The following is a 27,630-nucleotide window of genomic DNA, read 5'->3' as shown; positions in this document are numbered from 1 at the left end:
ATTGCTTCGGGGTCATCTTAGCTGACAGCAAGGACATATATGTGTACATACTAACCAATGTATACGCACTTATCTCAATATTTCTATTGTAATCATCTGCATCTATACTAAGCTAAATGTGAGTTTACACTGATGTTTCCAATGCCATTCCTTTATCACATGAGTGATCCTAGCAGCAGCCCCCCCTCCCCCCCCCTCCCCCCCCCCCCACCTGCCTGCCCCACTGGCTTATCTGTGTTCTCCCACTCCAGCAGGGAGAAACTGGCCTCCACCATTTACTCAATTGTCCACTGACTTAAGAAAAAAAAATATAAATGTTAGTATCCATTGCTGGCATTATTCATACCGAAGCTCCACTTGTCCCAGACTTGGCCAGAAGGATCGCTTTCAGTCTGTGTCCTTTCTCACCTCTGCCATTCTTTGAGCATCTCACTGTATTCTCGCACAATAAGATATTCTGGGCTTGCCTTGTGTTTTCTCTGTCTCAGATACAGAATCAGCCGTCTATTGAAGACGCCATAATCCATATCCTCTTTTTATTAAGACATAATTCTCATACCATACAATTCATCCACTTAAAATGTACAATCCAGGGGTACGTGAGTGGCTCAGTCAGTTAAATCTCTGACTCTTGGTTTCGGGTAAGGCCACAATCTCACGGTTTGTGGGTTCAAGCCCCACGTCAGGCTCTGCGCTGATGGCTCCAAGCCTGCTTGGGATTCTCTCCCTCCCTCTCTCTATGCCCCTCGCCTGCTCTCTCTCTCTCTCTCTCTCTCAAAATACATATGTAAATTAAACAAATAGAATGTACAATTGAATGGTTTTTAGGATATTCTTATAGTTATGCAACCATCGCTATTCAATTTTAGAACATCTCCATCACCCCCAAAGAAGCCACGTATACTTGATCATCCCCCAATGTCCCCATCCCTCCCAGCCTACATGGTGGCCTGTGTCTTCAGAGCCTAGTGTACATGTGCACGTATGTTTGTGTGTATGAGTCACACAAAAATGGCCACTAAGGGATTGGCAGGAGGAAGAGGCAGTATCTGGGAAATTATGACCACAGAGGATCTAATGCAGAGGGTAAGCTTTCCAGAGAGGAGGATAACAGAGGAGTTTGGTCAAGTTCCCCACGGCTGGCAGTGGGGGGTGGGAAGGGTAGGGCAGAGCCCTGAGGATCACTTGAGAAAAGCAGATGATACAAGGTAACAATGAATAATTCGGATTCTAGAGTCGATTATTTGAGGCTTCACTCTGTAATGTATAGCTATGTAACTCTCAGCAATTTAAAGCCTCAGTTTCCCTGTCTTTTGCCTCGTAGGTGGAGGGAGCTCATAGGCACATGTGGTCATTGTTGGTACTTGTAAGTTGAACCTGCAAAATCTTGGTAGGGTGTGGAGTGCAGTGTTTGGTCAAGAGGCCTTCTCAGAGGGTGTCCCCTACCATACTGTTTCTGTGGGGACAATGTCCTCGGGTGAGGCTTACTGGGACCTTCCAAGACTTGGGGCATGGGGTTTACTGGGTTTGCCATTCAATCCCTCCCTCTTGGAGGTGAGTATTCAGGGTAGGTGGGAAAGGGAGAGCTTTTGGAGGAAATCCACTCTGGAGACTTAGAGAACCCTTGAAAAACAAGACTATCTAAAAGCATTAAAAAGAGGCCCAAAGAAATTCAGAGGGGCTGTTGTGATTTTTATTTTGGTACTAAAGCATGCGTAAAATTTTCCACCCCTCTTTGAATGTACCATGACCATTTTTTGTGCCTTAAAGTTATAAATACTTAAAATGCCTCTTTAATACTTAAAGAGCTTTACTTTAAAATTACACAACCATGTGATCTCGAACACAATCGTATACATATTCTTTCTATCATCTTCGCATAGTTTTATATCATAGAACATGTAGATTACAAGTGTACCTGTGTGTCACTGTGTAGGTAGGTCATTAAGATTTAACAGGGTATACACAGTTTCTTTTAAAAAAACTTTTTTTTAATGTTTGTTCACTTTCGAGAGACAGAGAGAGACAGAGCACGAGTGGGGGAGGGGCAGAGACAGAAGGAGACACAGAATCTGAAGCAGGCTCCAGGCTCTGAGCTGTCAGCACAGAGCCCGACGCGGGGCTCGAACCCACAAACCATGAGATCGTGACCTGAGCTGAAGTCGGATGCTCAACCGACTGAGCCACCCAGGCGCCCCAAGATAGTTTTAAAATATAGTCTCGTTTTCCAAAAGTCCAGAGTTCTGCTTTGTTCCTCACATAGCTTTTGCTAGACTAGTTTGTCTCTCCACCTGTGGTTGGTAACATGTTGGCAAGTGTCCATTTTACCAGGGACACCTACGTTCTCCTGCGTGTTTTGTGCAACAGAGCTGGGTTCTACAAGGGGTGGCTTCTGCCATTCAGGCCTGGCTGTATTCTAAGAGCTCAGGGTTGGCCACTCTGAATCATACCCATTTCATATTACATAGAAGTAAGCCTTAGAAAAATGTCAAGGATGTGGCAAATCAAAACGACTGTCAGCCGCGAGCTTGCTGGAGGCCAGGGGGCCAATCCTATGGACAGATGGCAAGTAACAGTAACCGGATACCCAAAACTCTGGCCCTACCTTCCTCTCCCAAAGTGATGCTTCTTGTGCCTGGCTCCTACTCTGCTCCTGGTGCACATCTTTTACTGAAAAAGAGAAAGGAACAAAAGGGAATTAAATTTCATTGGCCACCTTAGCATTTAGGGAGAGACTGTGCAAACGGTGATTAAGAACATGGGGATCGGAGTCAGATACATCGAGGTTCAAATTCTGGCTTCGCGACATACTAGCAGCAGAGTTTGATTAAGTAACTTGATCTCAGTGCCCTCATCTGCAAAATGGGGGTAATAATACCAACTTCAAAGTTGTCTGGACATTAAGTAAAATAACGTATCTAAATGTCTGAAGTGGACTAAGAAGGAAGCTGATAAGTGGTAGTTAATAGTATCTATTCTCTTCTCATTTCCTCATGCCAAAGATTTTGTATGCTTATTTCATCAAGCCTATAAAACATGGGCACAATCCCTCCCATTTTACAGATGAAGAAATTGGAGTTAAAGAACTCGTGAGTGGAAACAGATATCATACTAGCTGCATTACAAATGGAGAAATGGAAGCACAGAGTCTTTAAGTAACTTGTGAAGCAATTATTGAGATCGGATCCAAAGCCGAGTGCGTCTGACTTGACATGTTGTAACGGTCATGGTGATATCTGTTATTTGCATCAGCTTTGAAGAACCAATCCTCACAGACTGGGACATGCTTACGACTGCTTTCAGTAAGAACCAGAGTCACAACCGTTCAGGAAGGAGCTGGAGTCTCTACGTTGCGTTCTATACCTTATGCCCTGCTCACCACAGTATAGCTACCATGTGTCACCACACAACCCTCCTCCAGGACCAGCGACTATTATTCCCTACGCTGTGCAGTGTGGTAATTTCAGTGTGTAACATTCCTGGTTCTACAATAAAACCTTCTAGACGATCACTGTAATTAGATTCAATTATTGGGGCAAAAGAGAGATTACATAGCTCTTTAAAGCAACCAAACAGTCGTTCTCATCTACTTGCTTCTTTTTAAACAATTTTTTAATGTTTGTTTATTTTTGAGACAGAGAGAGAGAGAGAACACGCGTGAGTGGGAGAGGGGCAGAGAGAGGGAGACAGAAACTGAAGCAGGCTCCAGGCTCTGAGCTGTCAGCACAGAGCCTGACACGGGGTTCGAACCCACAAACTGTGAGATCATGACCTGAGCCCAGGTTGGACACTTAACCGACTGAGCCATCCAGGTGCCCCTACTTGCTTCTTTCTTTAATAATATTTTATTTAGCATCATAGCACTCAATTAAAATTTTTTTTATCTGTCTTTTAAAAAATGTGATGTTAGTTTCAGGTGTAAAACATAGTTATTTGGCAATTATATGAATCACAAAAGATCACCACAGTAAGTGCAGTTACCATCTGTTGCTATACAATGTTACTACAGTATTATTGACTATTATCCCTGCCCTGCACTTTCTGTGACTTATCTGTTTTACAACTGGAAGTTTGTATGAGGTTGTATTACTTTAAAGTTTATTTATTTATTTATTTTGAGAGAGAGCAAGAGCAGGGGAGGGGCAGAGAGACAGGGAGAGAGAGAATTCCAAGCAGGCTCCAAGTGGTCAGTGCAGAGCCTGACGCAGGACTCGATCTCAACAGGAGAATTCACCATCTGAGCTGATATCAAGAGTCAGACGCTCAACCGACTGAGCCACCCAGGCGCCCAAGATTATATTATTTTAAATAGCATTATGTCAGGTGTTCTGGAACACCTGTATTTGAATTTATAATCTGTTGATGAGCCAACATAAAGATATCAAAGTAATTAGCTTCTAATAAAAGTGTACAATAATTTAGATTGTACAGTAATTCCAACAGCTGAGCTATAAATAAAATTCCTGAGTTTCTCAGCACCAAAGTGAACATGAGTATCAGAAGAGGGGAAAGATGAACTTTTTATCATTTAGGATTTTTTATGCTTACCAAAAGGACTGTCAGATATACATTTAAAAATCATACATAACTTTTACACATACATGAAAAATCACTTAAATAAATTGATCAAGGTATTCCTGAAAAAAAAAAAAAACAAAAACAAGGAAAGGGGAAAGATATAAGAAGAGGCAAAGTTTTTCCTTGTCCTCTGCTTCAAGAGAAATTTCAGAAGTGGCACTTTACAGAAGGCAGAATAAATGTGCCCTCAACAGCAGCCGCACAGCAGATGCACTCATGGGACCCAGCTGGCTTTTTCTTTCCACTTTGGGCAGAGCTGAAGGTATAACATGGAAGAAGGTTTTGCACAGGATCCAAACGTGTGGTCGACCTACGGCAGAAACGTGCGTGGCAGTGGGAGTATGCTCATAGCAGCATACTTTTCAAACAGTCCTCCTAAGCCCACCTTGTCTTGGCTGAGATCGGAGAGAAACCACGCAGGAGAACATGTCAAACTCCTCTGATGAACACCTACACAAGGGATTGACATTCTGCGCTTGAGGCCGAGGGGAGAGCCATATGCTCTCAGTCCCGCCTCAGCAGATGGTTTGGCTTGAGCCCATTTTGTCAAGACCACGGTGCCTTACCAGGACTCTGGACTCCGGGCAGGCGAGTCCACCTGCTGTTCCCACCCCCTTCCTGAACTCCGCGCAGCATGCCCTGAGGATGTTCACGGGCACGTTTAACGGATGACCTGTGTCTCTTACGTACACGGGTAAACGGGAGTCCGGCGCAGAGCTGCTCCCCAGCCAGCCAAACGGGAGCTCAAACATTTCAGCTCACCTTTGCAGCTAAGCTGGGACCCCAGGGCGTATGCCGGGGAGAGCGTGGAGTTCTTATGGAACACGGCCTCCTAAACCGTTCCACAGTCTGGGAAAACTACTTCTTCCTGCCTTTGCTGGATGAGCCTTGACCGCGCGCGCCAGGCTGGGGAGGCCCGGGCCAGAGGCTCCCGGAACGCTCCGTCATCCGGTCTGGGCGGGGCGAGGCGGTGAGGGGGCGGGGCCTAGGGCGCGGACGGGCACCGGAGAGAGGCTCCGGGGGGCGGGACGTGGGCGTGCCCGGCGTGCGCGCGGCGGCGAGCGCGCGGCGGGGGCGGGGCGGCAGCCGCGGGCCCACGCCGTAAACATACAAGATGGCGGCGGCGGCGGCAGCGGCGCCTGGGGCCTTGGGCGCCTTGCAGGCCGGCCGCGCTCGCTTGGTGGCCGCTTGCTGTGCGCGGCTCGGCCCCGGGTGGAGGCTGCCCGGCTCCTTGACGGGCCCGCGGGTCGGCCCTGCGATGTGGGCCCGGGGCTGGGCGCCCGTGGCGGGGGGCTCAGCCCCGCGGAGGGGCTACAGCTCTGAGGTGAAGACGGAGGACGAGCTGCGGGTGCGGTACCTGGAGGAGGAGAACCGAGGTGAGGGGCGCGGCGCTGGCGGCCGCGGGTCCTGGGAAGGGGTCGCAAGGTCAAGCATCCGGGCTGACGTCAGCGTCTGTTGCGCGGCCCCCGTCGAGACCCCTCCCCTCCCCCACCCCAGCTTTGCACCCAGGTAGTGCTTTCGGTGCCTAAAGGTGTGCTACGGAGCAGCTTACCTGTAAAAGTGGCCCCACTCAGCGCCGAAGACAGAAATGCAGCTTGCGCCCTCATCTCTAGACGAGCCAAGGTCAATAAACCGGGTGTGTGATATTTGCTTCCAGGTTTTGTGCTGGCTGTGTAATCTGTCAACTCAGATATCGGGGGTGGAGGTGGTGGCGGGGGGGGGGGGGGGAGAGTTTCAGGAGCTGCAGTGAGAATGCACTTCATTCTGAAGAATCTCACGTGTAAAGCTGTTCAGCCGCAGCAGTTTCTCCCCTAGTTTGTTTGAGAAAGTTAGTTTGGGGGACTGGATTGCGATTCCCTTAAACAATTTTTGGGCACGTTTTTGTGTTCCGGGTACCGCGCTAAGCCCTGGGGACCCAGTTGTGGGTGGTAACTGGTCTTGCCCTTGAGCTACCTGCGGCGGAGGGGACAGATGCATTGGCCATACAGTACCGCGGGGGGGGGGGGGGGGGGGGGGGGGGGGGGGGAAGGGCTGGGAAGGACGGAACTGTCTGCCTGAGCTCGGTTCCTTTCTCTTGCCCACTTGGGTCGCGAAAGGTGGAATAGCGGCTTGCCAGAGGACCAGTCATTTATTTCGACGTGTAGTTATCGAGCACCTATCATCTGTTAAGCAGACGTGCAAAGGGAGTTAAGTCATGATTGCTGTTAGCGTCTTCCAGCAGAGTGAGGGAGATACTGCTGACCCAAAGGCTTTGCTGACTTTGAATTTGGGGAGAGCTGAAGGGCTGGAATACCCCCAAGAGGCTTGTGATCAGTAACGTTTGGGGATTGGAGGACTTGACAGGGGGATTCTGAGCATCGAGTTAGGATTTTCCAGATGAACTGGGTTCCCAGACATTCCTTACTAGGCAATAGAATTTGGGAGTAGTGCGGGTTCTTAGGCAAACTCTCTCTGTGCCTCAACTTTCATGTGCTTATAATAGGAAAAGTAATACCAACGTTGTATGGTGGCTGCGAAGATTAGATTAGGATGCTAATACAGATTGCCCACTAAGTGTCTAGCTCACAGTGGATGCTCATGGTGGAGTATGATGAGTTATTTCATTTGTTGTTTCTTACTCCAGCGACCAGAGCACGTTCAAACACGTGGAATGGAACGTGTTGTGCTTTTTTGGGGGGAAATAACGTAGGGCACGTGGGGCCATAGTGTAAGGACAGGCAGAATATTGAGAAATTCGGCTGGAAAGTAGATCGGGGCTGGGACGATTAGAGCGTTTTTGGGTAAGCTTGGTCTCACTGGCATTTCAGTTATGTTAGGTGTACCTGCAGTGCATTAGGTACAGAGGTTGTCCGTTCTGCCAGTAAGGTGCATCCAGTTCTGTATCGTCTGTGTGATGGGGGAGCATGAGGCAGGCGGAGGGGCAAAGCCCAAGGTAGCACCCCCCTGTCCCCACCCCGGGTGGGATCTGTGTGATATTCCTTGGACACTCCCAGCTACCCAGGAACGAAGGAAAGGGGTTTAAGTGCTTGCCATGGTGATGTGGGAAACTAAGGCAAATGAAAAAGGAAATTCCCTTACTGCCTATGGCCCATTGACAAGTCCTTGAAACCGGCAGAGTGACCTCCCTCTACCCTTTGCTAGGGGCAAAAGAGAACCTTAGCTTAACATTATCCCAACCTCGAGGATCCTGTAAGTCTACTTCCTTTATCTCAACTGCCCCAAGATGTATGCTGGCAATCATACTCCCAGCCTATACCCCCCCTTCCATATAGGTCTCATGACCGAAAGGTCTCATGACTGAGGTTTTATTGAATAGTAATAAATGGCGTTTCCCTAGCAACAGCTAGCCCCTCAAGGTCCTGGAAACCTTGCTTCCAAAATTCTTTAAGAGACTTACTCTATCCCTGACCCCCTCCCAACCTGAGGGTGTATAATGAGTTACCCATCAGGACCCCAGTGCAGCTCTTTCTGCCCATGGGTTCTGTCCCCATGCTTTAATAAAATCACCCTTTTGCACCAAAGATGTCTTCAAGAATTCTTTCTTGGCTGTCATCTCTGGACTCCACAAACCCCCATCACCCCAAAACTTCATCATATATGACTTAAATGAATGCAAGTTGAAAGTAAACTTTCACAAAATGACTGGAAAGTCCTTAAATTAGGATCAATTGGATTAAGGAGAAGAAATCAAAGCATATGAGAATTCAAGAAATTCAGATGTTTACAGTTACCCAAAATGTAAAGATCCACTATTAGGAAATCATGGCTTCTTAAGAAAATGGACCCCGCTTCCTTCGAAAGTTGGCAGGGATGACCACTCAGGCTTGGCTAACATGATAAATGCTGTGCTTTACTGGTGAACCAGCAATAAATAAGCAGTGCAAAGAAAAACATGAGGTCAAGGAATCCTCAGGTCGAGGAGTCTCCTGATGCCTTTGCTTCTCTTGGAGGCTCTCAGCAGCCTCTGACACGAGGAGCCGCAAATTGTCCTTTGCCCTCTTGAGGCTGGTGGCGGGGAGTGAGTGCAGAATATGTGAGCTATATTAGCACTCCTCTGCTGTCTGGGTTCTATGTTTGTTGGGGAAGCGCGGTTATGTAATCACGTTTCCTTAGCAGTGATTTCTTGTACTGTTGTCCGGGGCACCAGGAGTTCTAGAACATCAGTCCTTGCCCTGGTCTACGAAGGCATCTCCTTAGGCCGGCTTCTGCCAGTCATTCTCCTTCCCAGTTTATTGTTCCCACTGGTGCCTGGGGTTCCTGTTTGCTAGGCCAAGGATGACTGCTCTGCTCCATTAGAGACTTCTAGTGGCTCCCAGTTGCCTGCAGGCTCCTCTCCAGTCTGCCTTTAGCTGCGTCTAAGCTTTGACTTTTCCCGCTCTTTTCTTTCTGCTTTTGCATGCACCTCCTGGAATGAAATAACCTCTCTTCCCCTTTCTAAACTTCTCCCAGTCTGGCAAGCTTCTACTCATAATTGTGACCCATTTCAGGTTTTTTTTTTAATGTTTATTTTTGAGAGACAGAGAGAGACAGAGACAGACAGAGACAGACAGCGGGAGCAGGGGAGGGGCAGAGAGAGAGGGACACACAGAATCCGAAGCAGGCTCCAGGCTCTGAGCTGTCAGCACAGAGCTCCATGCGGGGCTTGAACACAAGAACGGTAAGACCATGACCTGAGCCCAAGTCGGACGCTTAACCGACTGAGCCACCCAGGGGCCCCCATTGTGACCCATTTCAGAGATCATTGTGAACCGCGTTGGAAAAACTTCTGGCAGAAATAGAACAAATAAGCAACTGTGTCATGCAAGGCATCCTTGATGCCTGCTCCTTGCTTACCGTTCGTATCCAGGTTATCAAGACTTCCTGAGTGTCTTTGAAACCTTTCCACTTTCCTCCACGTGCTTCCTTACCAACACGGCTCTTGTCCGAGCCAGCACCTTCTCCCAGGCGGACTGTCGCTGGGGTCGGCTGGCTGGTCTTCCTACATCTACTTACTTTTCATTTTCAGCAGATTGATTTCTGTCATGTATTTTTATCATGTTTTTAACAACATATTTTCATACGTTTTATGGCATGGGAATTATGTTGATAAACACGTATATTAAGATGTATATATTTTTAAATCTTTACTGACCCATAGTCCCGTACCACAAAATTCAGAGTGTACAGTTAATTTCAGTGTGTGTAGAGAGTTGTGCAAACATCCCCACAATCCAATTTTGCAACATTTTTATCAGTCCAGAGGGAAGCCCTGTTTTCTTTAGCCATGACTCCCCATTCTCATACCCTGTCTCCCCCCAGAATAGGACCCATTTGTCTATTTTCTCTCTCAGAAGCTTTGTGTATGTTGGACATTTCATATGAGGAAATAATTTATGGTTTTTTGTGGATTTTTCCACTGAGCATTATGTTTTCAAGGTGCATCCCTGCGGTAGCATGTATCGGTACCTCATCTCTTTATGGTTCGATGACATTCCATTTTTTGGGTAGATCAGACCACAATTTGTTTATTCATCATTCATACACATTTCGGTTGTTTCCACTTTTGGGGTATTGTGGACAACGTTGCTTAGAAAATTCGTGTACGGTTTTGTGGACGTTTCATTTCCATATGGTGGAATTGCTGGGTTCTCTGGTAATTCTGTGATTAGCATATGGATGAACTACCAGACTTTTCCAGCGTGGCTGTGGCATTTCACATGCCCACCAGCAAGGCCTCAGGACTCCCCTTTCTGTGCATCCCGGTCAATACTTGTGGTCATTGTGCTTTTTGATTGTAGTCCTCCTGGTGCATTGGAAGTGATATTTCCTTGTGGCTTTGTTTTGGAGTTCCCTAATGGTGCATGATGTTGCATATCTTTTCATGTGTTTATTGGCCACGTGTGTATCTTCTTTACAGAAACATCTCAAATCTTTGCCCCCCTTTTTTTTTTTTTTTTTTTACCTGGGTTGTTTGTCTTTTTATTGTTGAATTGTAAGAGTTTTTAATATATTATGGATACAAGTCCCTTATCAGATAAATGATTCGTAAAAAATTGTTTTTTTTCACTTAAAAAAATGTTTTATTTCTGAGAGAGAGAGAAAGAGAAAGAGAGAGTGTGCGCAGGGGAGGGGCAGAGAGAGAGAGGGAGACACAGAATCGGAAGCAGGCTCCAGGCTCTGAGCCGTCAGCACAGAGCCCAATGTGGGGCTGGAACTCAGGAACCGTGAGATCATGACCTGAGCTGAAGTCGGACGCTTAACCGACGGAGCCACCCAGGTGCCACCATTTTTTTCACTTTTTAATGGTATATTTGGAAGAAGCTAGGTTTGTATGTGGTTTATCAGAGATATTCTTTCTGTCACTGGTTTTCAGTACTTTGTGTATTACATGTCCTGTAATTACATGTCCTGTTTAGTAACAATAGCTAAATTATTGAAGTTTACAAAACTTCTAAAGTAAAAATATATGCACATGGTGGTAAAATTAAACAATGAAAGCACCGTGGGAGGGTACCAGCCCTGTGTTTTCAAGACATTAACCATTTCTTGCATTCTTGCTGTGAATGGTAATCTTATCCACCGTTCTTACTTTTTAGTCCATCGAATGGATATGCCACATTTTGTTTCTACTTTTTAGATACGAAGAATGCTGCTGAACACCAGCGTATAGCCATTTGTTTGAACGTATGTGCTCATTTCTCTTGGGTGGATACCTAGGAGTAGAATCAACGGGCCGTGTGTCGTTTTTGGAGGATCTGCCACACGGTTTCCCACAGCAGCTGCACCATTTTCAGGTGTCACCAGCAGTGCCCCAGGGGTCCTGTTTCCCCACACCCTCGCCAGCACTTGTTTCCACGGTTTTCCATCGTGGCCGACCTGCTGGCGGTGAAGCGATGCCTCGTTTTGGTTTTGATTTGCTTTTCCCTAATGACAAATGATGTTGCTTGTTGGGCGTTTGTGTATCTCCCTTAGAAATCTGCATTTAAACCTTGTGCCCGTTCGTTTATCTTTTTGTGGTGGGTAGTAAAAATTGTTTTATAATCTGGCTATTAACCCCGTGTCAGATGTACGATCTGCAAATATTTTCTATTCTGCGCGTTTTTTTTTTTTCACTTTTTCTCGATAGTTTTGATGAATTATGATTTATCTGTTCTGTTGCTTGTGGTTTTGTTGTCAAATCTATTTAAGACACTGTTGCCTGGCCCAAGGTCCTGAAGATGTGGAACTGTGTTTCCTTCTGAGAGAGTCACAGTTTTAGCTCTCACACTATGTCTCAGGTCTGTTTTGAGATAATTTTTACACGTGGTGTGAGGACAGGGTCCAATTTCATTCTTTTGCGGGCTAATACCTAGTTGTCCCACTGCTATTTGTTGAAAAGACCGTTCTTTTAGCATTGAATGGTCTCTGTACCTTTTCCACAAGCCAGTTGACCATAAGCGTAGGTGTTTATTTGTGGACTCGGTTCAATTCCGTTGGTCTGTATGTCTGTTCTCACGCCAGTAGCACACTGGTGTTTTTGGTTTTGGTTTTGTTTTGGCTTTTTTCTGTAGCTTTGTAGTAAGTTTTGAAATTAGGAAGTGTCCTGATTAAGTCCTTCAACTAAGACTTCAAACTTAGTTTTTCTTTTTCAAGATTGTTTTGACTCTTTGGGGTTAATTCCAATTCCATTTTCCTCTTTCCAATTCCATTTGATTGGTTTTGTATATTTTATCAAATTATTGATATGTGCAAAAATTCATATACAGAGGGAAGGACGTGACCTTGTGTAGTTCAGATATGTAATTGGAAAGAAAATGTACTATTTCTCAAGTTTTTAAAATTCTGAAGGTTTCAATATTTACATCTGTCCCTAATTCCGTGTGTGTAATTTTGTATTCTTTTACTTACAGGGGCTCCTTAAATTTTAGAAACTTCAGTCCCTGCCAACCCTGGATTCCACCTGGTCACAGTTTCAAGATGCTCCTTTACATTTTCCAAATGTCTTCTAAGAGGTTTTTCATCCCATTGAGGTCTGCTGTTGTGAACAAACTGGTATTAGTGCTTTGGCCAGGCAGTTAATAGGGACGATATTTTTTAGGAGTATCTGTTAAAATTAAGAATGCACACCTAGACTTTCTACTTCTTGATACTTGTCAGAAATACTTACACACCTGTGGAAAGGAAACCTTGAAGAATGTTTATTGCAGCATTGTAGGATTTAGGAAAATTCAGGATTGTAGGACTTAGGACAGTTTAGGAATGGTTTGTTTTATTTTATTGCCTTTCTTTTCTTTTTTTAAGGAAAATTCAGGAACAGTTTAAATGCTCATCAAATGAAACTAAATAATGGAAATTCATTTCACAGAATGTTATTCATTAAAAAGAATATCTTGATAAAGTTCTTTATGGCTGAATGAAGAAGATAAAGGAAATATGTGTGACCCATTTATGTAGATCAGCACCAGCAGAAGATACTCTCCGATCTCACTTATGTTCAATATCAACCATGACCAAAGCCGTAGCACACCACTCTTTATTTCTGTATGGAAATACATTTTCTAGAAGCTTCCGTATCAACAGATCATGGTAATACTCTACTGCATCAAAGCGTGTTAGGAGGAACAATAATCATTGAACGCTTACGTTGTAAACTTTATGTCTGTTTTATCACTGATCCTCACTCACACCAGTCCCACAGAGTTGGGAACCATTCGTATCTCAACAGAGTAAGAAACTGAAGGTCAGGGGGGTTAGTTAAGTAACTTGCCCAAGGTCACACAGCTAGTAAGCATTGGCCTGGGAGTTCAGCGCTAGCAACCAGACCTCAGAGCCTGCGTTCTTAGCCTCTATGTACCCTTAAGAGTTGATACCTACGTGGATATCTCAAAGGCACGTCAGATTCACTTGAATTCGAAACCAAATTCGTGAACTCTCGCCCTTTCCACCCTCACCTCGGTTCTTGTTTTTTTATGGTTCTGTCTTGAAATGTCATCTGTCATCCAACAGCTGAAGTGAAAACCTCGTAGACGCTCCTAACACGTTCCGGTGCGGTCAGTTCTCAGTCCGGTCAATCACTAACTCACTGAAATTCTACTTCTTGAACCCTCTTGCTTCCTGTCCTGACTCTGTTGACCTCAGCTAAACCTGTTCTCTCTTGGCTGGACTGCAGCCCCCGTATCTTAACGGTTCTGGTTAGAAGTTACTGGAGCACCATTTACAGCATGTAAAGCATTTCGAATTGTACGTTTTTTATCGTTTGTCGTCCCTTCCTAGACTCGAGTTCCCTGAGGGCTGAGCACCGTAATGTGTATTCGACACAGCTGAATAAATGACGTGTCTGGTCTTACCCGGTGGGTTTTGTTCGTGAGGAAGCGGAAGCTTGAACGCTGTAGCCGCGTCATTCATTCAGCTGTGGAGGTGGTTGGCGGTCTAGCTTCCCCGAGGCCCAGTTTCTTCCTTCTCTCCAGTAGGATGAAAGCAGTGTCCACCTCTTGGGTTGTGTGGGCATCACGTGACTCGATAAACATAAGGCCCTGGGAACAGTGTCAGCAAGTGCTCGGTTAGTGACGGCTCTTGTCCTTGAGTGGGGGGCCTACCCGAGGTCAGTCTGGGGTTTCATGCAGAGCCTGCCCCACATCCACGTTCTTTCTGATTTTCTCCATGCTGAGAGCATTTAGAATTCTTGAAAATTTATTCCGTGAGTGAAGTTTATCTTTGCACTTTCTTTGCAAAGTAGGTTTGCACAATGTCTTGCATAGAGAAGACGTGTGTACATGTTGTTGTCTTCAGTGTAACTTAGTAACAAATAAGGGTCATACCCCCCCCCCCCCCCCCACCCCCAAAGAGGTGGAAGGCATTCCTGTTACACAGGGAACCTTTGTGCTCACTCCGGGGACAGGCAAGGTCAAGTACAGGCTCTGTAGGGCTCTGAACGCAAATGTTTCGGAAGCAAATAAATAAAGGATTTTAAGCAGGGGGTGGATTCTATGCATAATTGTTCTTGGGAAATTGATCAGACTGAAGCAGTTGGAATGGGAGGCTGGTCTGAGTCAGGAACCTCAGGAGGGAGAGCGCAACTTCCTGGGGACTGAACTCTGCTTTTCTAGACTGAGGCTGAATCACTGGTTGGACTTGTAAGTGGACGCGCCTTCAGGTTGAGTGTGGGGGACAGAGTCAGGAGAGAAACCTGGGATGGAGATACTGAGGACGGGATGACAGACAGCGTGAGTGAGGATACTGACGAGCCGAAAAGCTGATCTGCAGGGCTTGCCTGTGATAAGGGTTCGTCAGCTGTTTCTTCCGCATGTACTTGAAGGTGATGAGACCATATTTTAGACAGTGTTCTGTAGCAGAGGATTCTTCTCACCCATGAGTGAATTTAGTACAATGTGCGGATTATCTTGGTGGTGCTTAGGAAGGGGTGAATTGAAAGCATCACGATGTCGTAAAGTTCTCCTCTAACAGGCAGAAGAGGTGGGCATTGATTACTAGACTGATTTTACAGGTTACGTACATCTACCACCGTCTTTAAAAATGTGCTTATCTTGAAAAGGAGGGTAAACACAAAAATCAGGACGAAGCTGTTGGTGTGACCCTCAAGGAAGGGGCAGATTGCCTAAGTCCCAAGTCTACTAGCTGTGTGTGTGGGAGTCTGTGCCCTGCGAGTTCACTAACTCCGGTGTGCCTTTTTTTCTTGACTAGGAATTGTGGTGCTTGGAATAAACAGAGCTTATGCCAAAAACTCATTCAGTAAAAATCTGGTAAAAATGGTGAGTGTAAACATTAAACTGTCTGCTTCTAATATTAAGATGCAGTGTTGACGTCAACCTGAAAGTGATTTTTCCTCTTTGTTTCTCCTTGCCCCCCCTGTATCTGTTTAGCTCTCAAAAGCTGTGGATGCTTTGAAATCTGATAAGAAAGTACGGACCATAATAGTCAGGAGCGAAGTTCCAGGGATATTCTGTGCTGGTATGTAAATAAATCTTATTATGAAATTGACTTTCCCTCAGTGATCACCTGTTTTCCTTTAAAAAGTGTTCTGTGATTTGAGTCGCATTACCGACAATTTCTTTGTTTTTACCGTTTTACAAGAGAAAAAATGCTTTGTCTGTATTAGTTGAGAAACTTTGGCAACATGTTGATTGTTGGGGAAGTTGAAAACATAATTTGAGCCATTAAAGTATTTATAATAATGCATGGTACTTATGAAAGATCAGCTGGGAGGGAAAAGTTGAGTCTCCTCCCTACAACAATGTGCCCTGTATTTATTTGTTGCTCAAAAAATGCTTTGAGTAACAGAAGCCACCTCAGTAGAGAGTGTTAAATGTAGACATGTGCTTTGAAGGGTGTTTGAAGTAGCACCTACTTAAGTATGTGTCCACGGGTTGTATTTTTAGATTGGCATCCACCGCAGCAAAAGGTATGATGATTTTTCCCCCCCGGTTGTACTGTATTACCAACAGCCAAAGGTTAAGTCGTCCTGCATTTTTCGTGTTTGTAATTATTTCTACGCCCTGAGATTGAATGAATCTTTTTCAATTAGTAAAACTAGTAAAAGCTGCAGACGATTAAGGCAAATGCTGATAACGTGCAGTATCATCGTCGTTTACCAACAAGCAGATGAACGTAGAAGTTGGCCGAAGCATCAACAGTTTTTTTTTTTCCTCCAGTAAAAATAGAAATGAGATGATCCCCTGCAGATAATTAAGCATTTGAGGGAATGACCTACGGTGCTTCATTCATTCAGCAAGCACCAAACCCGTCGAGTACCCCCAGCACTACTTCAGACGACAGGTTTCGGGAGGTGTCTTTGTTGTGGCCAGTACTCATCAGTTTCGTTCTTAAGAGTCCTCAGGCGTTCGGGCTTGAGCCTCTGTGGCTTCCACCTTAAAGTACTGCAGAACTTTGTGGTATTGAGGAACCATTCCGTGTAAATGAGTTCTGTTGTGGCTTTCGGTGGAACGCGGGACACCTGACAACGTTAGTTTGACTGCACTTGGGTAGTGGCGGGGGTGGGAGGGGGATGGTTTTCCCGAGCTGCCTGGGTGAGGGCCTGGGTGAGGGCGTTCTAGCCGTCTTCACCCCGTCACCGCAGGGAGCACTGTCTGCCAGGGAGGGGAGGGTGGGGGAAGCTGCCCCCCCCCCTCCCGCACACTGCACCAGAGCTGCTTGTTTTTGTGGGGGCTTCGCGTACAATTAACCAAATGTGGAGGACTCGCCCTGAGACAGTTAGGACCCTCGTTATCTGTGAGTCTAGGACCAGGTGAATATGTCTCCAGGTGACTGAGGCTCACACGTGGCGATGGCCGTCCCCGCACTTAGGACCTCTGAGGGCCGCTGGGGCCTCGATGGGAAGAAGGACGCAGAGCGGTCTGGGGGCCTCCGAGGAAGGCGCAGTGGTAGGAACGTTTGAGCGGTGACAGTGACACTGTGAAGGCAGGAGGGAAGTGGTGTTACCGTCTCCTGGTAATGGGCCTAGTCACTGCAACACTGTGACTGCTGGTAGATTTCTTCGTATTTTACCTGTTCCTTTGCTGCCCATTTCTTTTGCTTCACGTCATTAATATTCTTTGGAAAAGGCTTGACGTTTAGTACAGTTCGCAGCTCTTTTTTTATAGGTCGACTTTTTGGGGACGTACGAAATCATATACCAAATGCTTCTTACCAGATTAACAAGTTAGCCTTGAATACTGTTTTTTTAAGGGTTAATCAGATTTATTTTCTCTGCTGTATGTGCTTTGTAACTTTTGCATGATCAGGATAATCTTCTGTATATTTTAACTCATGAGATTTGTCACTCGTTTTTTTAAGTTTATTTTGAGAGAGCAAGCGAGTGTGCAGGGAAGGGGCAGAGGGAGAGGGATGGAGAGAGAGAGAATCCCACGCAGGCTCTGGGCTGTCAGTGCAGAGCCTGATGCGGGGCTCTGTCTCATGAACCATGAGATCGTGACCTGAGCTGGAATCGAGTTGGACGCTTAACCAGCTGAGACACCCAGTCGCCCCTGTGACTGTATTTTGTTAAAAAAAAAAAAAAAAACAAACCAAAAACCAATGTTTGAATTGTAGGAGAAATTGGGGCAAGTCATTTATTTTAGTAACTCAGTGTATATAGTGGAGCTGTTCGTTCAGATTTCTCTGAAAGGTTTTTTTCCCTACGTATATTTGAGAGATAGGTCTGTCATTATTAATGTGTTATTATTATGTCATTATGGTAATGATATGTCATTATTAATATGGACGATAATTATAAGTCCAGATAAGTAAAATGTTTTTGCATAGTTAAAATGAATGCTTAAATTTATCCTAGTTTTATCACCAATATAAAAGTCTGAATTTAGTCAGGCCTCATTTATTATTGTTGAAGAATACAGACTTTCAAAAATGAGAGGTTTAATTTCTGTTCTGGAGTAGTAACATTCTAAAACAGAATGCTTGAAAACAGTGTCCTCGTTTACTGATTATTCTCTTAGCACCCCCCCCCCCCCCCCCCCCCCCCCCCCCCGCCTTGCCGCCCAGTCCCTCCGTCTCCCTCCCCTTTTTCCCCCTTGGAGGTTTCTGTTCTCTTCATCCATCCATCTGTATCCCAGGGACATGTGTTTGTTTCCCAAAACCTAAGGCTTATGAAGTGGTTTTGCCTCCGATTTCTTGAGGACAGGAAGTACTTTTTTTTCTTCTTTGAAGGTCATCGTTGTGTTGTGCTCGGGGAACTGGGCCGGAAGGGGGACTCAGCGTGTACTTGCTGAGATTAACCCGCCTTTTCCCCGTGAGTCAGGGGCCGCTGGATGGTGTGCGGCTTCTCTGAGTTGTCTTCCACCGCCCCCTGTGCCCTGATCGTGTCTCTGGCCCCTGACTTCTGCTCATTCTTTTTATGTCCTTTTCCTTTTTAAAATTTTTTTTTTTAATGTTTTTTTAATTTATTTTTGAGACAGAGAGAGACAGAGCATGAACGGGGGAGGGTCAGAGAGAGGGAGACACAGAATCTGAAACGGGCTCCAGGCTCTGAGCTGTCAGCACAGAGCCCGACGCGGGGCTCGAACTCACGGGCCGTGAGATCGTGACCTGAGCTGAAGTCGGCCGCTCATCCGACTGAGCCACCCAGGCGCCCCAATTTACGTCCTTTTCCTAATACGCCAGAAAGCAAATGAGTAAACACCATGAAAGCAATCCCCAGGTGCCCTGGAGGTTGGATGGAGTGATTTCTGACTTCCCCTTTAAATAGACTCTTTTAAACTCAATAACCGTATTTCGCTTACATTCCAATTTTTAAAATAAAGTTTTATTAAAAAAAAAAATAGGCGGTAGGTCAAAATGCATACAAAATGTATGAAATGTATACAAAGAGAGAAATCCCACCCTTACCCCCTGCTCATTCTTCTCCTAATAAAAATATGAATTTTTATTAGATTCTTTTCAATCCTTCCCGTATTTCACTGTACAGACAGAGGCAGATATGCACACTGATACAAGGAGGCACTATTTAAAGTGACCTGGGGACTGTGGTAGCCCGTGGGAAGCGCGTGCTGAGAGAGGCAGCGGCGTGTGTAGGACGTCAGGCCGTTAGACTGGAGCTGTGCACGCGGCTCTGGTGAGATGGTGGCCTAGGAGCCCTGTGGTCTTGTCGCCACCGCCACGCCGTCTGTAAAATAATTATCTTACAGTAGCGAGTTGTATCAAGCAAATGAATATATATAAAGTAAGTAAATTTGGAAAAAGAAACCACCAGGTATGTTAGTATATTTTGGTTTTGGCTCCTGAAATTGTGACATTAACTGAGTTTCTGAATTATTGTTACAACAATAACAGTACTGTTACTGGAAAATTTTTAGAATAAGAGGACTTGACAGAACAATTCCGATGCCTTCATTGTACAGAATCCCTGTGAGGTTAAGGGCCTGGTTGAAGGTGGTGGCTCAGCTGGAACTACTCCTGACCCCTAGGGCCGGTGGTGGTTGGTGTTTTGGCCATACCGGTGATTTCTAATCCTTTGGAGCATGAGGTCTCTCTTTTAAATTCTGAACATTTCGTGTACACAGGCCTCATAGTGGTGCTACGTTGATTGAGAAGTTCTGTGATGTCAGAATGCCACTCTGGGTTTAGCGCTGTTTTTAAGTGAATCTTCTGTTATTCACAGTGACGTCTAGATAGAGGAAAAAGTGTGATTATCTTGGCTGTGCACGCCGTTTCCGGTACATGCGTGTTTTCAGATCCCATGCCATATCCTCAGCACGACTCCAGCTTGGGAATCACTGAAGCATACGCTTCCTTGTGGGTTAGACACCCCGCTTCTGGGTTCACAGCTCGCCCGTTCTTCTCTTAGAATACTGAGACCTGTCATCTTGATAGTCCCAAGTTCACGTGAAGCCCGGGCTGTGTAGATTAGATCAGAGATCGGCCAAACTGTGTGCTGTCTTCCCTGCACAGTCTACATATTATGTGTTCATTTAAAATGAAAAAAAATTTTTTTAATGTTTTTATTTTATTTTTGAGAGAGAGAGAGTGAGCATGGGAGGGACAGAGAGAGAGGGAGACACAGAATCGGAAGCAGGCTCCAGGCTCTGAGCTGTCAGCACAGAGCCCAACCTGTGAACCACGAGATCATGACCTGAGCCGAAGTTGGACGCCTAACTGACCTAGCCACTCAGGCACACCCCGTTCATTTAAAATGTTTGTCTTACACACATACACACACAAAGGAAAGTGGAAATACTTCTGTTTCACAATTTTAATATATTGCCTCTAATGAAATTGTGAAAAAGTTCTCTGGGTACGGAAGTTGATGTGAATGTGTAACCCTCGCCATTTATCTTTGTTCTGGTGTTCTAACACTAGGTACTAAAGGACATGTGTACTGGTTTTACCATCAAATTTTTGAAATGAGATTTTATGAGAAATTACTGAGAATAAGGATTTAAGGATTCTTTTTTCCTTTGAAATTACTAAAATAGATTATAACAATTCTTGGTAATTGATCTTATATGTAGAACTCTAAATTGAGTGTTTCGCTGAATTATACATACTAGTGTGGGATTTTTTTTTTTAAAGTAAAGGTAGTTTTGCTTCTGCTTTTGAATTCTACTAAATTATGATTTGACTACAAACTTCTCACTAAAACTGTCAACATGCTTTGTTGAATGTTGTGCGTGTTGTTCAAGCAGAGACAGATGTCATGTGGGGCCTCTGACTAGTGAAGTTCTCTGTTTGATCCCGTTTCAGAATATCAGGCTACGTTGTATTTATGTGCTTAAATGTCAGTCCCCTAGGAAGTGTGATAAATAAAGTAAAAGGGTAGATGCCCACAGATTCCTAATAGTGTAGCATAGGGTTCTGTTGTTATCTAGCAGTTTTTTTGAGTTAAAATAATCTATTTTATTGAGATACGGAATTACTTGCAATAAAGTGCCAATTCTAGGGGCCCCTGGCTGGCTCAGTCAGTGGAGCGTGTGACTCTCGATCTTGGGATTGTGAGTTTGAGCCCCACTTTGGATGTCGAGATTACTTACATAAAATAAAAACTTCAAAAAAAAAAAAAAAGTACTGATTCTAAGTATGTAGTTGCTGAGTGTTGGCAGATATTTAGACCGTGGTCGTAGTATGGTCTCTTGAGGATGTTCATCACTTAAAAATCTTCCTCGTGCCCGTTTGTTGTTAGTGTCTTCCCCAACTCTGACCCCTTCGACCCCTCTTTCCCTTGCTCTTCCGATAGTTTTGCCTCTTCTCAAATGTCTTCTGGGGTGCCCGGCTTGGCTCAGTAGGAAGAGCATGTGACTCTTGATCTCAGGGTCATGAGTTCAGCCTCATGCTGGGTGTAGACATTTAAGTTTTAATAAAACTTAAAAAAAAAACCCCAAACAGTGTCTCCTAAATGGAATCCTACTCTAGGTGATGGTTGCTTTTGGCTTCCTCACTTAGCATAATGCTTTGAGGTTCACTGTGTGATGTGTTGCAGTAGTCTTGTTTCAGTGCGGCGTGTTTGTTGTATGTGCTGAGTGATCCGTTGTATGCATAGCCCACGGTTTATCTACTTGTGGGTTTTTCCAGTAGTTTGGCTTTTGTAAGTACTGCTTCTGTGAACATTCACATACAAGTCTTTTTATGGGAACAGTTTTTATTTCTCTTGGATAAATACTTGGGAGTAGAATTATTGGGTTTTCATACCTGTGTTTCACTTTGTGAGAAACTGCCAACTGCCTCCTAGTTCATACCTGTGTTTCATTTTGTAAGAAACTGCCAACTGTCTCCTAGAGTGACTGCCACTTTGCATTCCCACCAGTAATGTATGAGACTTCTGGGTGCTCCATGTCCCCGCCAGCGCTTGATGCTGTCCGTTTTAAGTTTAATTTTAGGCATCGTAATGGGCATGTGGTTATATGTCACTGTGGTTTTAGTTTGACTTTGTGTAATGGCTAATGGTTGTGAGCGTCTTTTCCGGTGCTTTTTTGTCACATGTATTTTGTTTGTTTGTTTTTGTTTTTGGTGAAGTGTTCAGCTAGATCTTTTCCCCTTGTTTTTATCAGAATGTCTTGTTACTGAGTTGTAGACTTCTTTACATATTCCTGCTACAAGGCCTTTATCCCATGTATGTTTTGCAAGTATTTTCTGCTACTCTATAACTTGCCTTTTTCTTAACAGTTTGTTATGAACAACGAAAGTTTTTATTTGAAGTTTTATTTATCCATTTGTATTTTATGGAGCTTGTACTTATTTTGTGAATTAAGAATATTTTCTTCCTCCACAGCACAAAGACTTTCTCAAACTATGTTGTCTTCTAGAAGTTTTTTTAGTTGTTATATTTTACATTTAGACCTTTGATGCATTGAGTTAATTTTCGTTTATGTTGCAAGATGTAGATTTAGGTATTGTGGTATAATAAAATATGCATTTGGTCTTTGCCCCAGATTGCTGGCACAGAACTCCTAAAACCCAGGGAATTTCCTGAGTGAGAAGAGTGCCTTTCGTATACTAAAGAGTTGATTCAAGTCTGGGGTTTCAGGGGTCCTAGATAGCTTTAGGGTATGGGCTGGTTGCCAGGAAGATCAATCATGGGATTAGAGGGTTAGAACTTTCAGTCCTACCCCCCCCCCCCCCCGCCCGCCCCCAGTCTCTGGAGAGGGGAGAGGAACTGGAGATTGAGTTCAATCACCAAAGGCCAATGATTGAATCAATTGTGCCTATGTAATGAAAACTCTATAATACCCCATAAACAATGGGGAGTTTCCAGGTTGGTGAACACATCGATGTTTTGGCAAGGTGGTGTGCCCAGAGAGGGCATGGAAGCTCCATGTTTCCCCTTCCTTGTACCCTGCTCTGTATATCTCTTCTGTTGGGCTCTTCCTGAGGCGTATCCTTTTCAATAAACTGGTAAATGAAAGTAAAGGGTTTTCCTGAGTTCTGTGGATCATCCTAGTGAATTAGTGAACCTGAGGAGGAGTTTTTGGAGACCCTTGAATTCATAGCTTGTCAGTTAAAATTTTGGGTGCTTCCTGGGACAGGTGACTGGCATGTGATGTGAAAGCAGTCTCGTGGGACTGAGCCCTTAACCTATAGGGTCTGTACTAATGTCGAGTTAGCATCAAGATTGAATTAAATCGTTGGACACTCAGTTGGTATAGCTAATTGGAGAATTGGTGTGGAGACCCTCCCCTCACCCCCTAATTTGGTGTTGAGAATATGTCCCCTTTTGGGCCTGCCACCCTCCTAACACATGTGTTCAATAGTTTGAAAGCTCCCTGAACCCCATTGTTTATGGGTTTCTATGGAGGTTCCATTACATAGCCATGATTGATTAAAACCTTGGCCTTTGGTGACTGAACTCAGTCTCTGGCCCCTTCCCTTCCCCAAAGGTTGAGGGGTGGGGCTGAGAATCCCAACCCTCTAACTATGGCTTGGTCTTTCTGGTGACCAGCCTCCATCCGGAAGCCATTCAGAGGCCTTCCAACAGTCACCTCATTAGCATAAACTCAGGTGTGGTTGAGAGGGGCTCATTATAAATAAAAATAAAAACACTTCTATCACTCAGGATATTTCAAGGATTTTTAGAGCTCTGTGCCAGGATCCTGTGAAAAAGACCAAATATATTTTGTATTATACCACAGGGTTAAAAAAAAAAAAAACACACAACTTTTTTGCATGTGCATATCCAATTCTTCTAGCACCATTTATTGAAAAGGTTAACTTTTCCTCCATTGAATTAACTTAGGACCTTCCTAAAAAATCAATTGACCAGATACATGTGATTTATACCCAAGGCTGTCTATGCTGCTCAGTGTCAGTTACTGTGTACATGTCTTGGACATATTTGTTAAATTTATTCCCAAGTATTTCATGTTTTTTGGTGCTACAGTAAGTGGCATTTTTTATTTAGACTTCTGGTTTTTTATTATTAGCATGTGGAAATGCAGTTGATTTTCATATATTAACTATGTATCCTGCAACTTTATTAACCTCGCTTTTTAGTTCTAGGAATCATTTTTTTTTTGTAGATTCCTTGGGATTTTTCTATGTAGATAGTCATCTGTAGCCAGTTTTACTTCTTCCTTTTTAGTATGTTGGCCTTTTTTTTTTTTTTAATTACATCAGTTGAGACCTTCATTACAGTGCTGAATAAAGGTGATGAGAATGTCCGTCCTGGCCTTGTCTCAGCTGGGGAGGGAAGGCATTCAGTCTTTCACCAATAAGTATAATGTTTGCTGTAGTATTTTCATAAATTTGCTTTTAATTGGGTTGAAAACAGTTCTATTCCAAGTTTGTTGAGGTTTTTTTTATTTTTATCATGAATAAGTGTTGAATTTTGTCAAATCTCTTTCTTTTACATCTATTAAGATGATACCTTTTTTCCCCAGTGTTTTAAAATGGTTACTTATCGATTGATTTTCAGCTATTAAAACAACCTTGTATTCCTGGAATGAACCCTTCTTGGTCATGATGTGTTCCTGTTTTTATATATTGCTGGATTTGGTATGCTACAGTTTGGTTCAGGAATTTTACAACTGTGTTTAGGAGGGAAATTGATGAGGGGTAGTTTTCTTGTAGTGTCTGTGTCTGTTTTTGGTGTGAGGGTATTGCTGGTCTCATCAAATGAATTGGGAAGTGTTCCAATTTCATTTCTTCTGTTTTGCTGGAAGAGGTTGAATAGAATTGGTATTATTTCTTATTTAGTTATTTGGTAAAATCCGAGTCATCTGGTCCAATTTTCTCTGTGAGAAGATTTTTAACTGTGAATTTAATCACTTTAGTGGTCATATGGCTGTTCAAGTTGTCAGTTTCTTCTTAAGTTTGGGTAGTTTGTGTCGTAAAGAAATTATCTGTTTTTATCTAAGTGTTCAAATTTATTGGCATAAATTTCATGATATTCCTTTATTATCTTTTTAATATCGACTGAACTTACAGTGATATCTTTCACTTTTGATATTGATAATTTGTGTCTTTTTCTTAAACTTTGATAAAACATTTATTATTTTTGTTGATATTTTCAAAGAACTGGCTTTGAGTTTCATTTTTTTTTTCTTTCCTCTATTTGCTTTGGTATTAATTTATTCCGTATTTTCTAGCTTCTTAAGGTGGAAGCTTAGTTCATTGATTTTTAAACCCTTTTTCTTTCCTAATATAAGCTCTTAATGTTATAATTAATTTTAAGTTTTTCATTTGAGCATGCCAGAGATGCCATTAAAAAGGACTCAAGAGTACCCACGGCCTTTCTGAAGAAGTAATTTTTGGCTGTTGCTAATTCATTTCTAACCCTATTTCCATTAAAAAAAATTCCCAAGTAATATTTTAGGCTCTATAGATAGTATTTCTTTTGAAGAAATAGGAAGTATGTATTAGTAGTAATCTGCTGATATATCCCTGAGTCCACCCCTGTCCCACTGTAGCACGTTAGCATGTCCCCCCACAACACAGCCCAGTCCTGTTTTAAATAATCCTCAGGAATAAAGTGTGTGGTGGGCTGGATAATGGCCCCCCAAAGTTGTCCATGCCCTAACCCGTGGAACCTATAAATACGTCTGACCTTATGTGGCGGTAGGGGCAGATCACCCTGGATTGTTTGGTGTGCCCAGTGTAAGGATAGAGTCTGTATAAGAGGGAGGCAGGAGGGTTGGAATCTGGGAGGAGAGAGGATGATGGGAAGGCTGTAGAGGTGCAGGGAAGGGGCCGCAAGCCAAGGAGTGCGGACAGCCTCCAGGAGTTGGGAAAGCCTCCAGTTTACGCTTCCGACCCAGACCTGTAGGATGATCCCACCGAGCTGGCAGTTATTTGTAGGAAACTGATACCAAGTCTATACGGTCTTGCCGCTCTGGCCACTCCCCCCCGCTGCCCCATCTCCCACCTTCTTTCTCCCTCTGCTCCGCCCCACCTTGGCCTGTGCTTGACAGAACTCCTCCTGTCAGACCCTCTGTTCCCTTAGCTTGGAAAGACCTCTGCACAAATGTCATCTCCTTAGGGAGCTGTTCCCTTGTCATTTTGGCCCAAGCAGCCCTCCCTGCTCCCCCCACCCTCCGCCACAGTTTCCTATTTTAGCTTCTTCTTGGCGCTTTTCGGTTCCAGAATGTATTTTTTTTACTTGTGATTTTGTGATCGGGCCGCTTCTGCAGACCCTCTGATTCCCTGGAATTAGGGCAGGGACCCATTATCAGAACAGTGCCTGGACCGTCGAAGGTACTGAACTTATGGGACCAAGAACTGAAAGATTCTGGTTGTTGAGGAGGTAAAACTGGCAGAGTGTCACGGTTAAGTAAAGTGAGCTTATATTTTGATACAGTCCATGTGTAGGTGGCTTGTGGGGAAGAATAGTGACTTGTTCAAGTTCTGTTATTAAGCTGACCTTTCTAAATTGCAGGCATGTCTCAGAGGAGCAGAGCCTCTCTTGGGGAGAGGGGAGAACGGGCCCCTGCAGAGGAGGCTGGCCCGGGCCGTTGTCCTCAGGCCCCTCGCCAGCCCTGCCCAGTGAGGTCCCGCTGCCTTGGTGCGGATGAGGGCACCGGAGACCTGGGGGGTAATCGAACCTATAACCGTGGCTGAGGCTCCGTGCGGCTGCAGAAGCTGGAAGGCAGAGCTTAAACTTAGAAACAGATGCAGTGTTCAGCAGTCTGCTTCTGGCTCCTGCCGTTTAGCACCCCAGCTTGGTTTCTGAGGGGTTGGTTCCCTTGGGAGCCAGACTTGGTCTAGACTAGGGTCCAGCAAAGTTTTCGGTAAAGGGCCAGATATTTTAGGCTTTCTGGGCCTCTCATAGTCTTTGTCTTAGGTATGTATATACGTCTGTATATATATATACACGCACACACACACAAATATATGACAGTTCTTTAACGTTTATTTTTATAAAGCTTTAGAAAAAAGGAATGACCAATTTTAACTCGAGGGCCGTAGAAACACTGGGTGCAGACCGGCCTGCAGTCTATAGTGAGCTTCCCCCGCCCTGGTCCAGACTCAATTTCTTTCTCCCCTCTGCTGGTCCAAGTCCGTTCCCCGAGCCCTGGGCCCTCACCTACGGCTAGAGAAGCCAGGCTGAGGTCCATTGAGCTCCACGGGAAGATGCTACATGCCTGGCCCATGGAGGCCGTGTCTCTAAACATGCAGTGAAAGTGCCCTTTTCTCTTGTGTGGTGGATGAACGATCCTGCAGAAGGCTCTACAATGCGTACTTCTCGTACCAATGTCATGTGCAACAATGCAGTCGCTTGGGTGAGCGCTGGGTTCCCCAGCTACGACCAGTCAGGGTCTTGACAGGGTCTTGATGTTCAGGTTCCTGGAAACCCCTTGATTAGAGTTTCCATTTGAATAGCTTGGGATGTTCAGGGCAAAATAAGGTTTGAGAGATGGCGGTAGCCAGTATTTTCACATTCTCTAAAATAAAAGTAAAGGCAACATGAGAAATACACTAAATACCGATATAAAGTATTCATTAAAACGTTTGTAATAGTATCATGTGCTTTCACTTGTTATCTCTTCCCGACTATAAACTTTTGTTGACTTTCTGCTCTCGAATTATGAAATATCTGAGATTGGTGAATGTTTGCAGCAGGTGGGCCCGTCCCTACTTGGTGTTTTTCTTAAACTCTTGTTTTGTCGCAGCAGATGACCGCTCTCCTGGAGGATCTGC

At 44.4% G+C, this 27,630-nt stretch overlaps 1 protein-coding gene and 1 long non-coding RNA gene across 16 annotated transcripts in view; one reads left to right on the top strand and one right to left on the bottom strand.

The window, feature by feature from the left end:
• LOC125924382 (uncharacterized) overlaps positions 1–6,217 on the bottom strand; it is a 45,643-nt gene extending 39,426 nt beyond the window's left edge. For 2 of the 4 annotated variants that reach the window (XR_007458371.1, XR_007458369.1), the window contains exons 1-3: positions 5,341–5,571; positions 2,606–2,670; positions 347–504 (exon numbers count right to left, since the gene is read on the bottom strand). This is a non-coding gene — a long non-coding RNA (uncharacterized LOC125924382). Of the gene's footprint in view, positions 1–346; positions 505–2,605; positions 2,671–5,340; positions 5,572–6,130 lie in introns of those variants that run through there. The other 2 variants (XR_007458372.1, XR_007458370.1) reach the window with 2 other exon arrangements.
• Positions 5,620–27,630, top strand: part of AUH (AU RNA binding methylglutaconyl-CoA hydratase) — a 454,909-nt gene continuing 432,898 nt past the window's right edge. For 4 of the 12 annotated variants that reach the window (XR_007458347.1, XR_007458348.1, XM_049632790.1 and 1 more), the window contains exons 1-3: positions 5,624–5,954; positions 15,238–15,305; positions 15,417–15,504. Coding sequence is in view for 10 of the 12 variants with exons in the window: in XM_049632790.1 (XP_049488747.1) it covers positions 5,693–5,954; positions 15,238–15,305; positions 15,417–15,504 (418 nt within the window). In the remaining 2 variants the exon portion in view is untranslated. Of the gene's footprint in view, positions 5,955–6,117; positions 6,215–6,601; positions 14,670–15,237; positions 15,306–15,416; positions 15,505–27,630 lie in introns of those variants that run through there. The other 8 variants (XM_049632780.1, XM_049632799.1, XM_049632820.1 and 5 more) reach the window with 8 other exon arrangements.

Source organism: Panthera uncia, chromosome D4 (assembly GCF_023721935.1).
Source record: "Panthera uncia isolate 11264 chromosome D4, Puncia_PCG_1.0, whole genome shotgun sequence".
NCBI lineage: Eukaryota > Metazoa > Chordata > Mammalia > Carnivora > Felidae > Panthera > Panthera uncia.
Note: the sequence above shows the minus strand (reverse complement) of the source record. Positions and strands in the feature narration are given on the sequence as shown.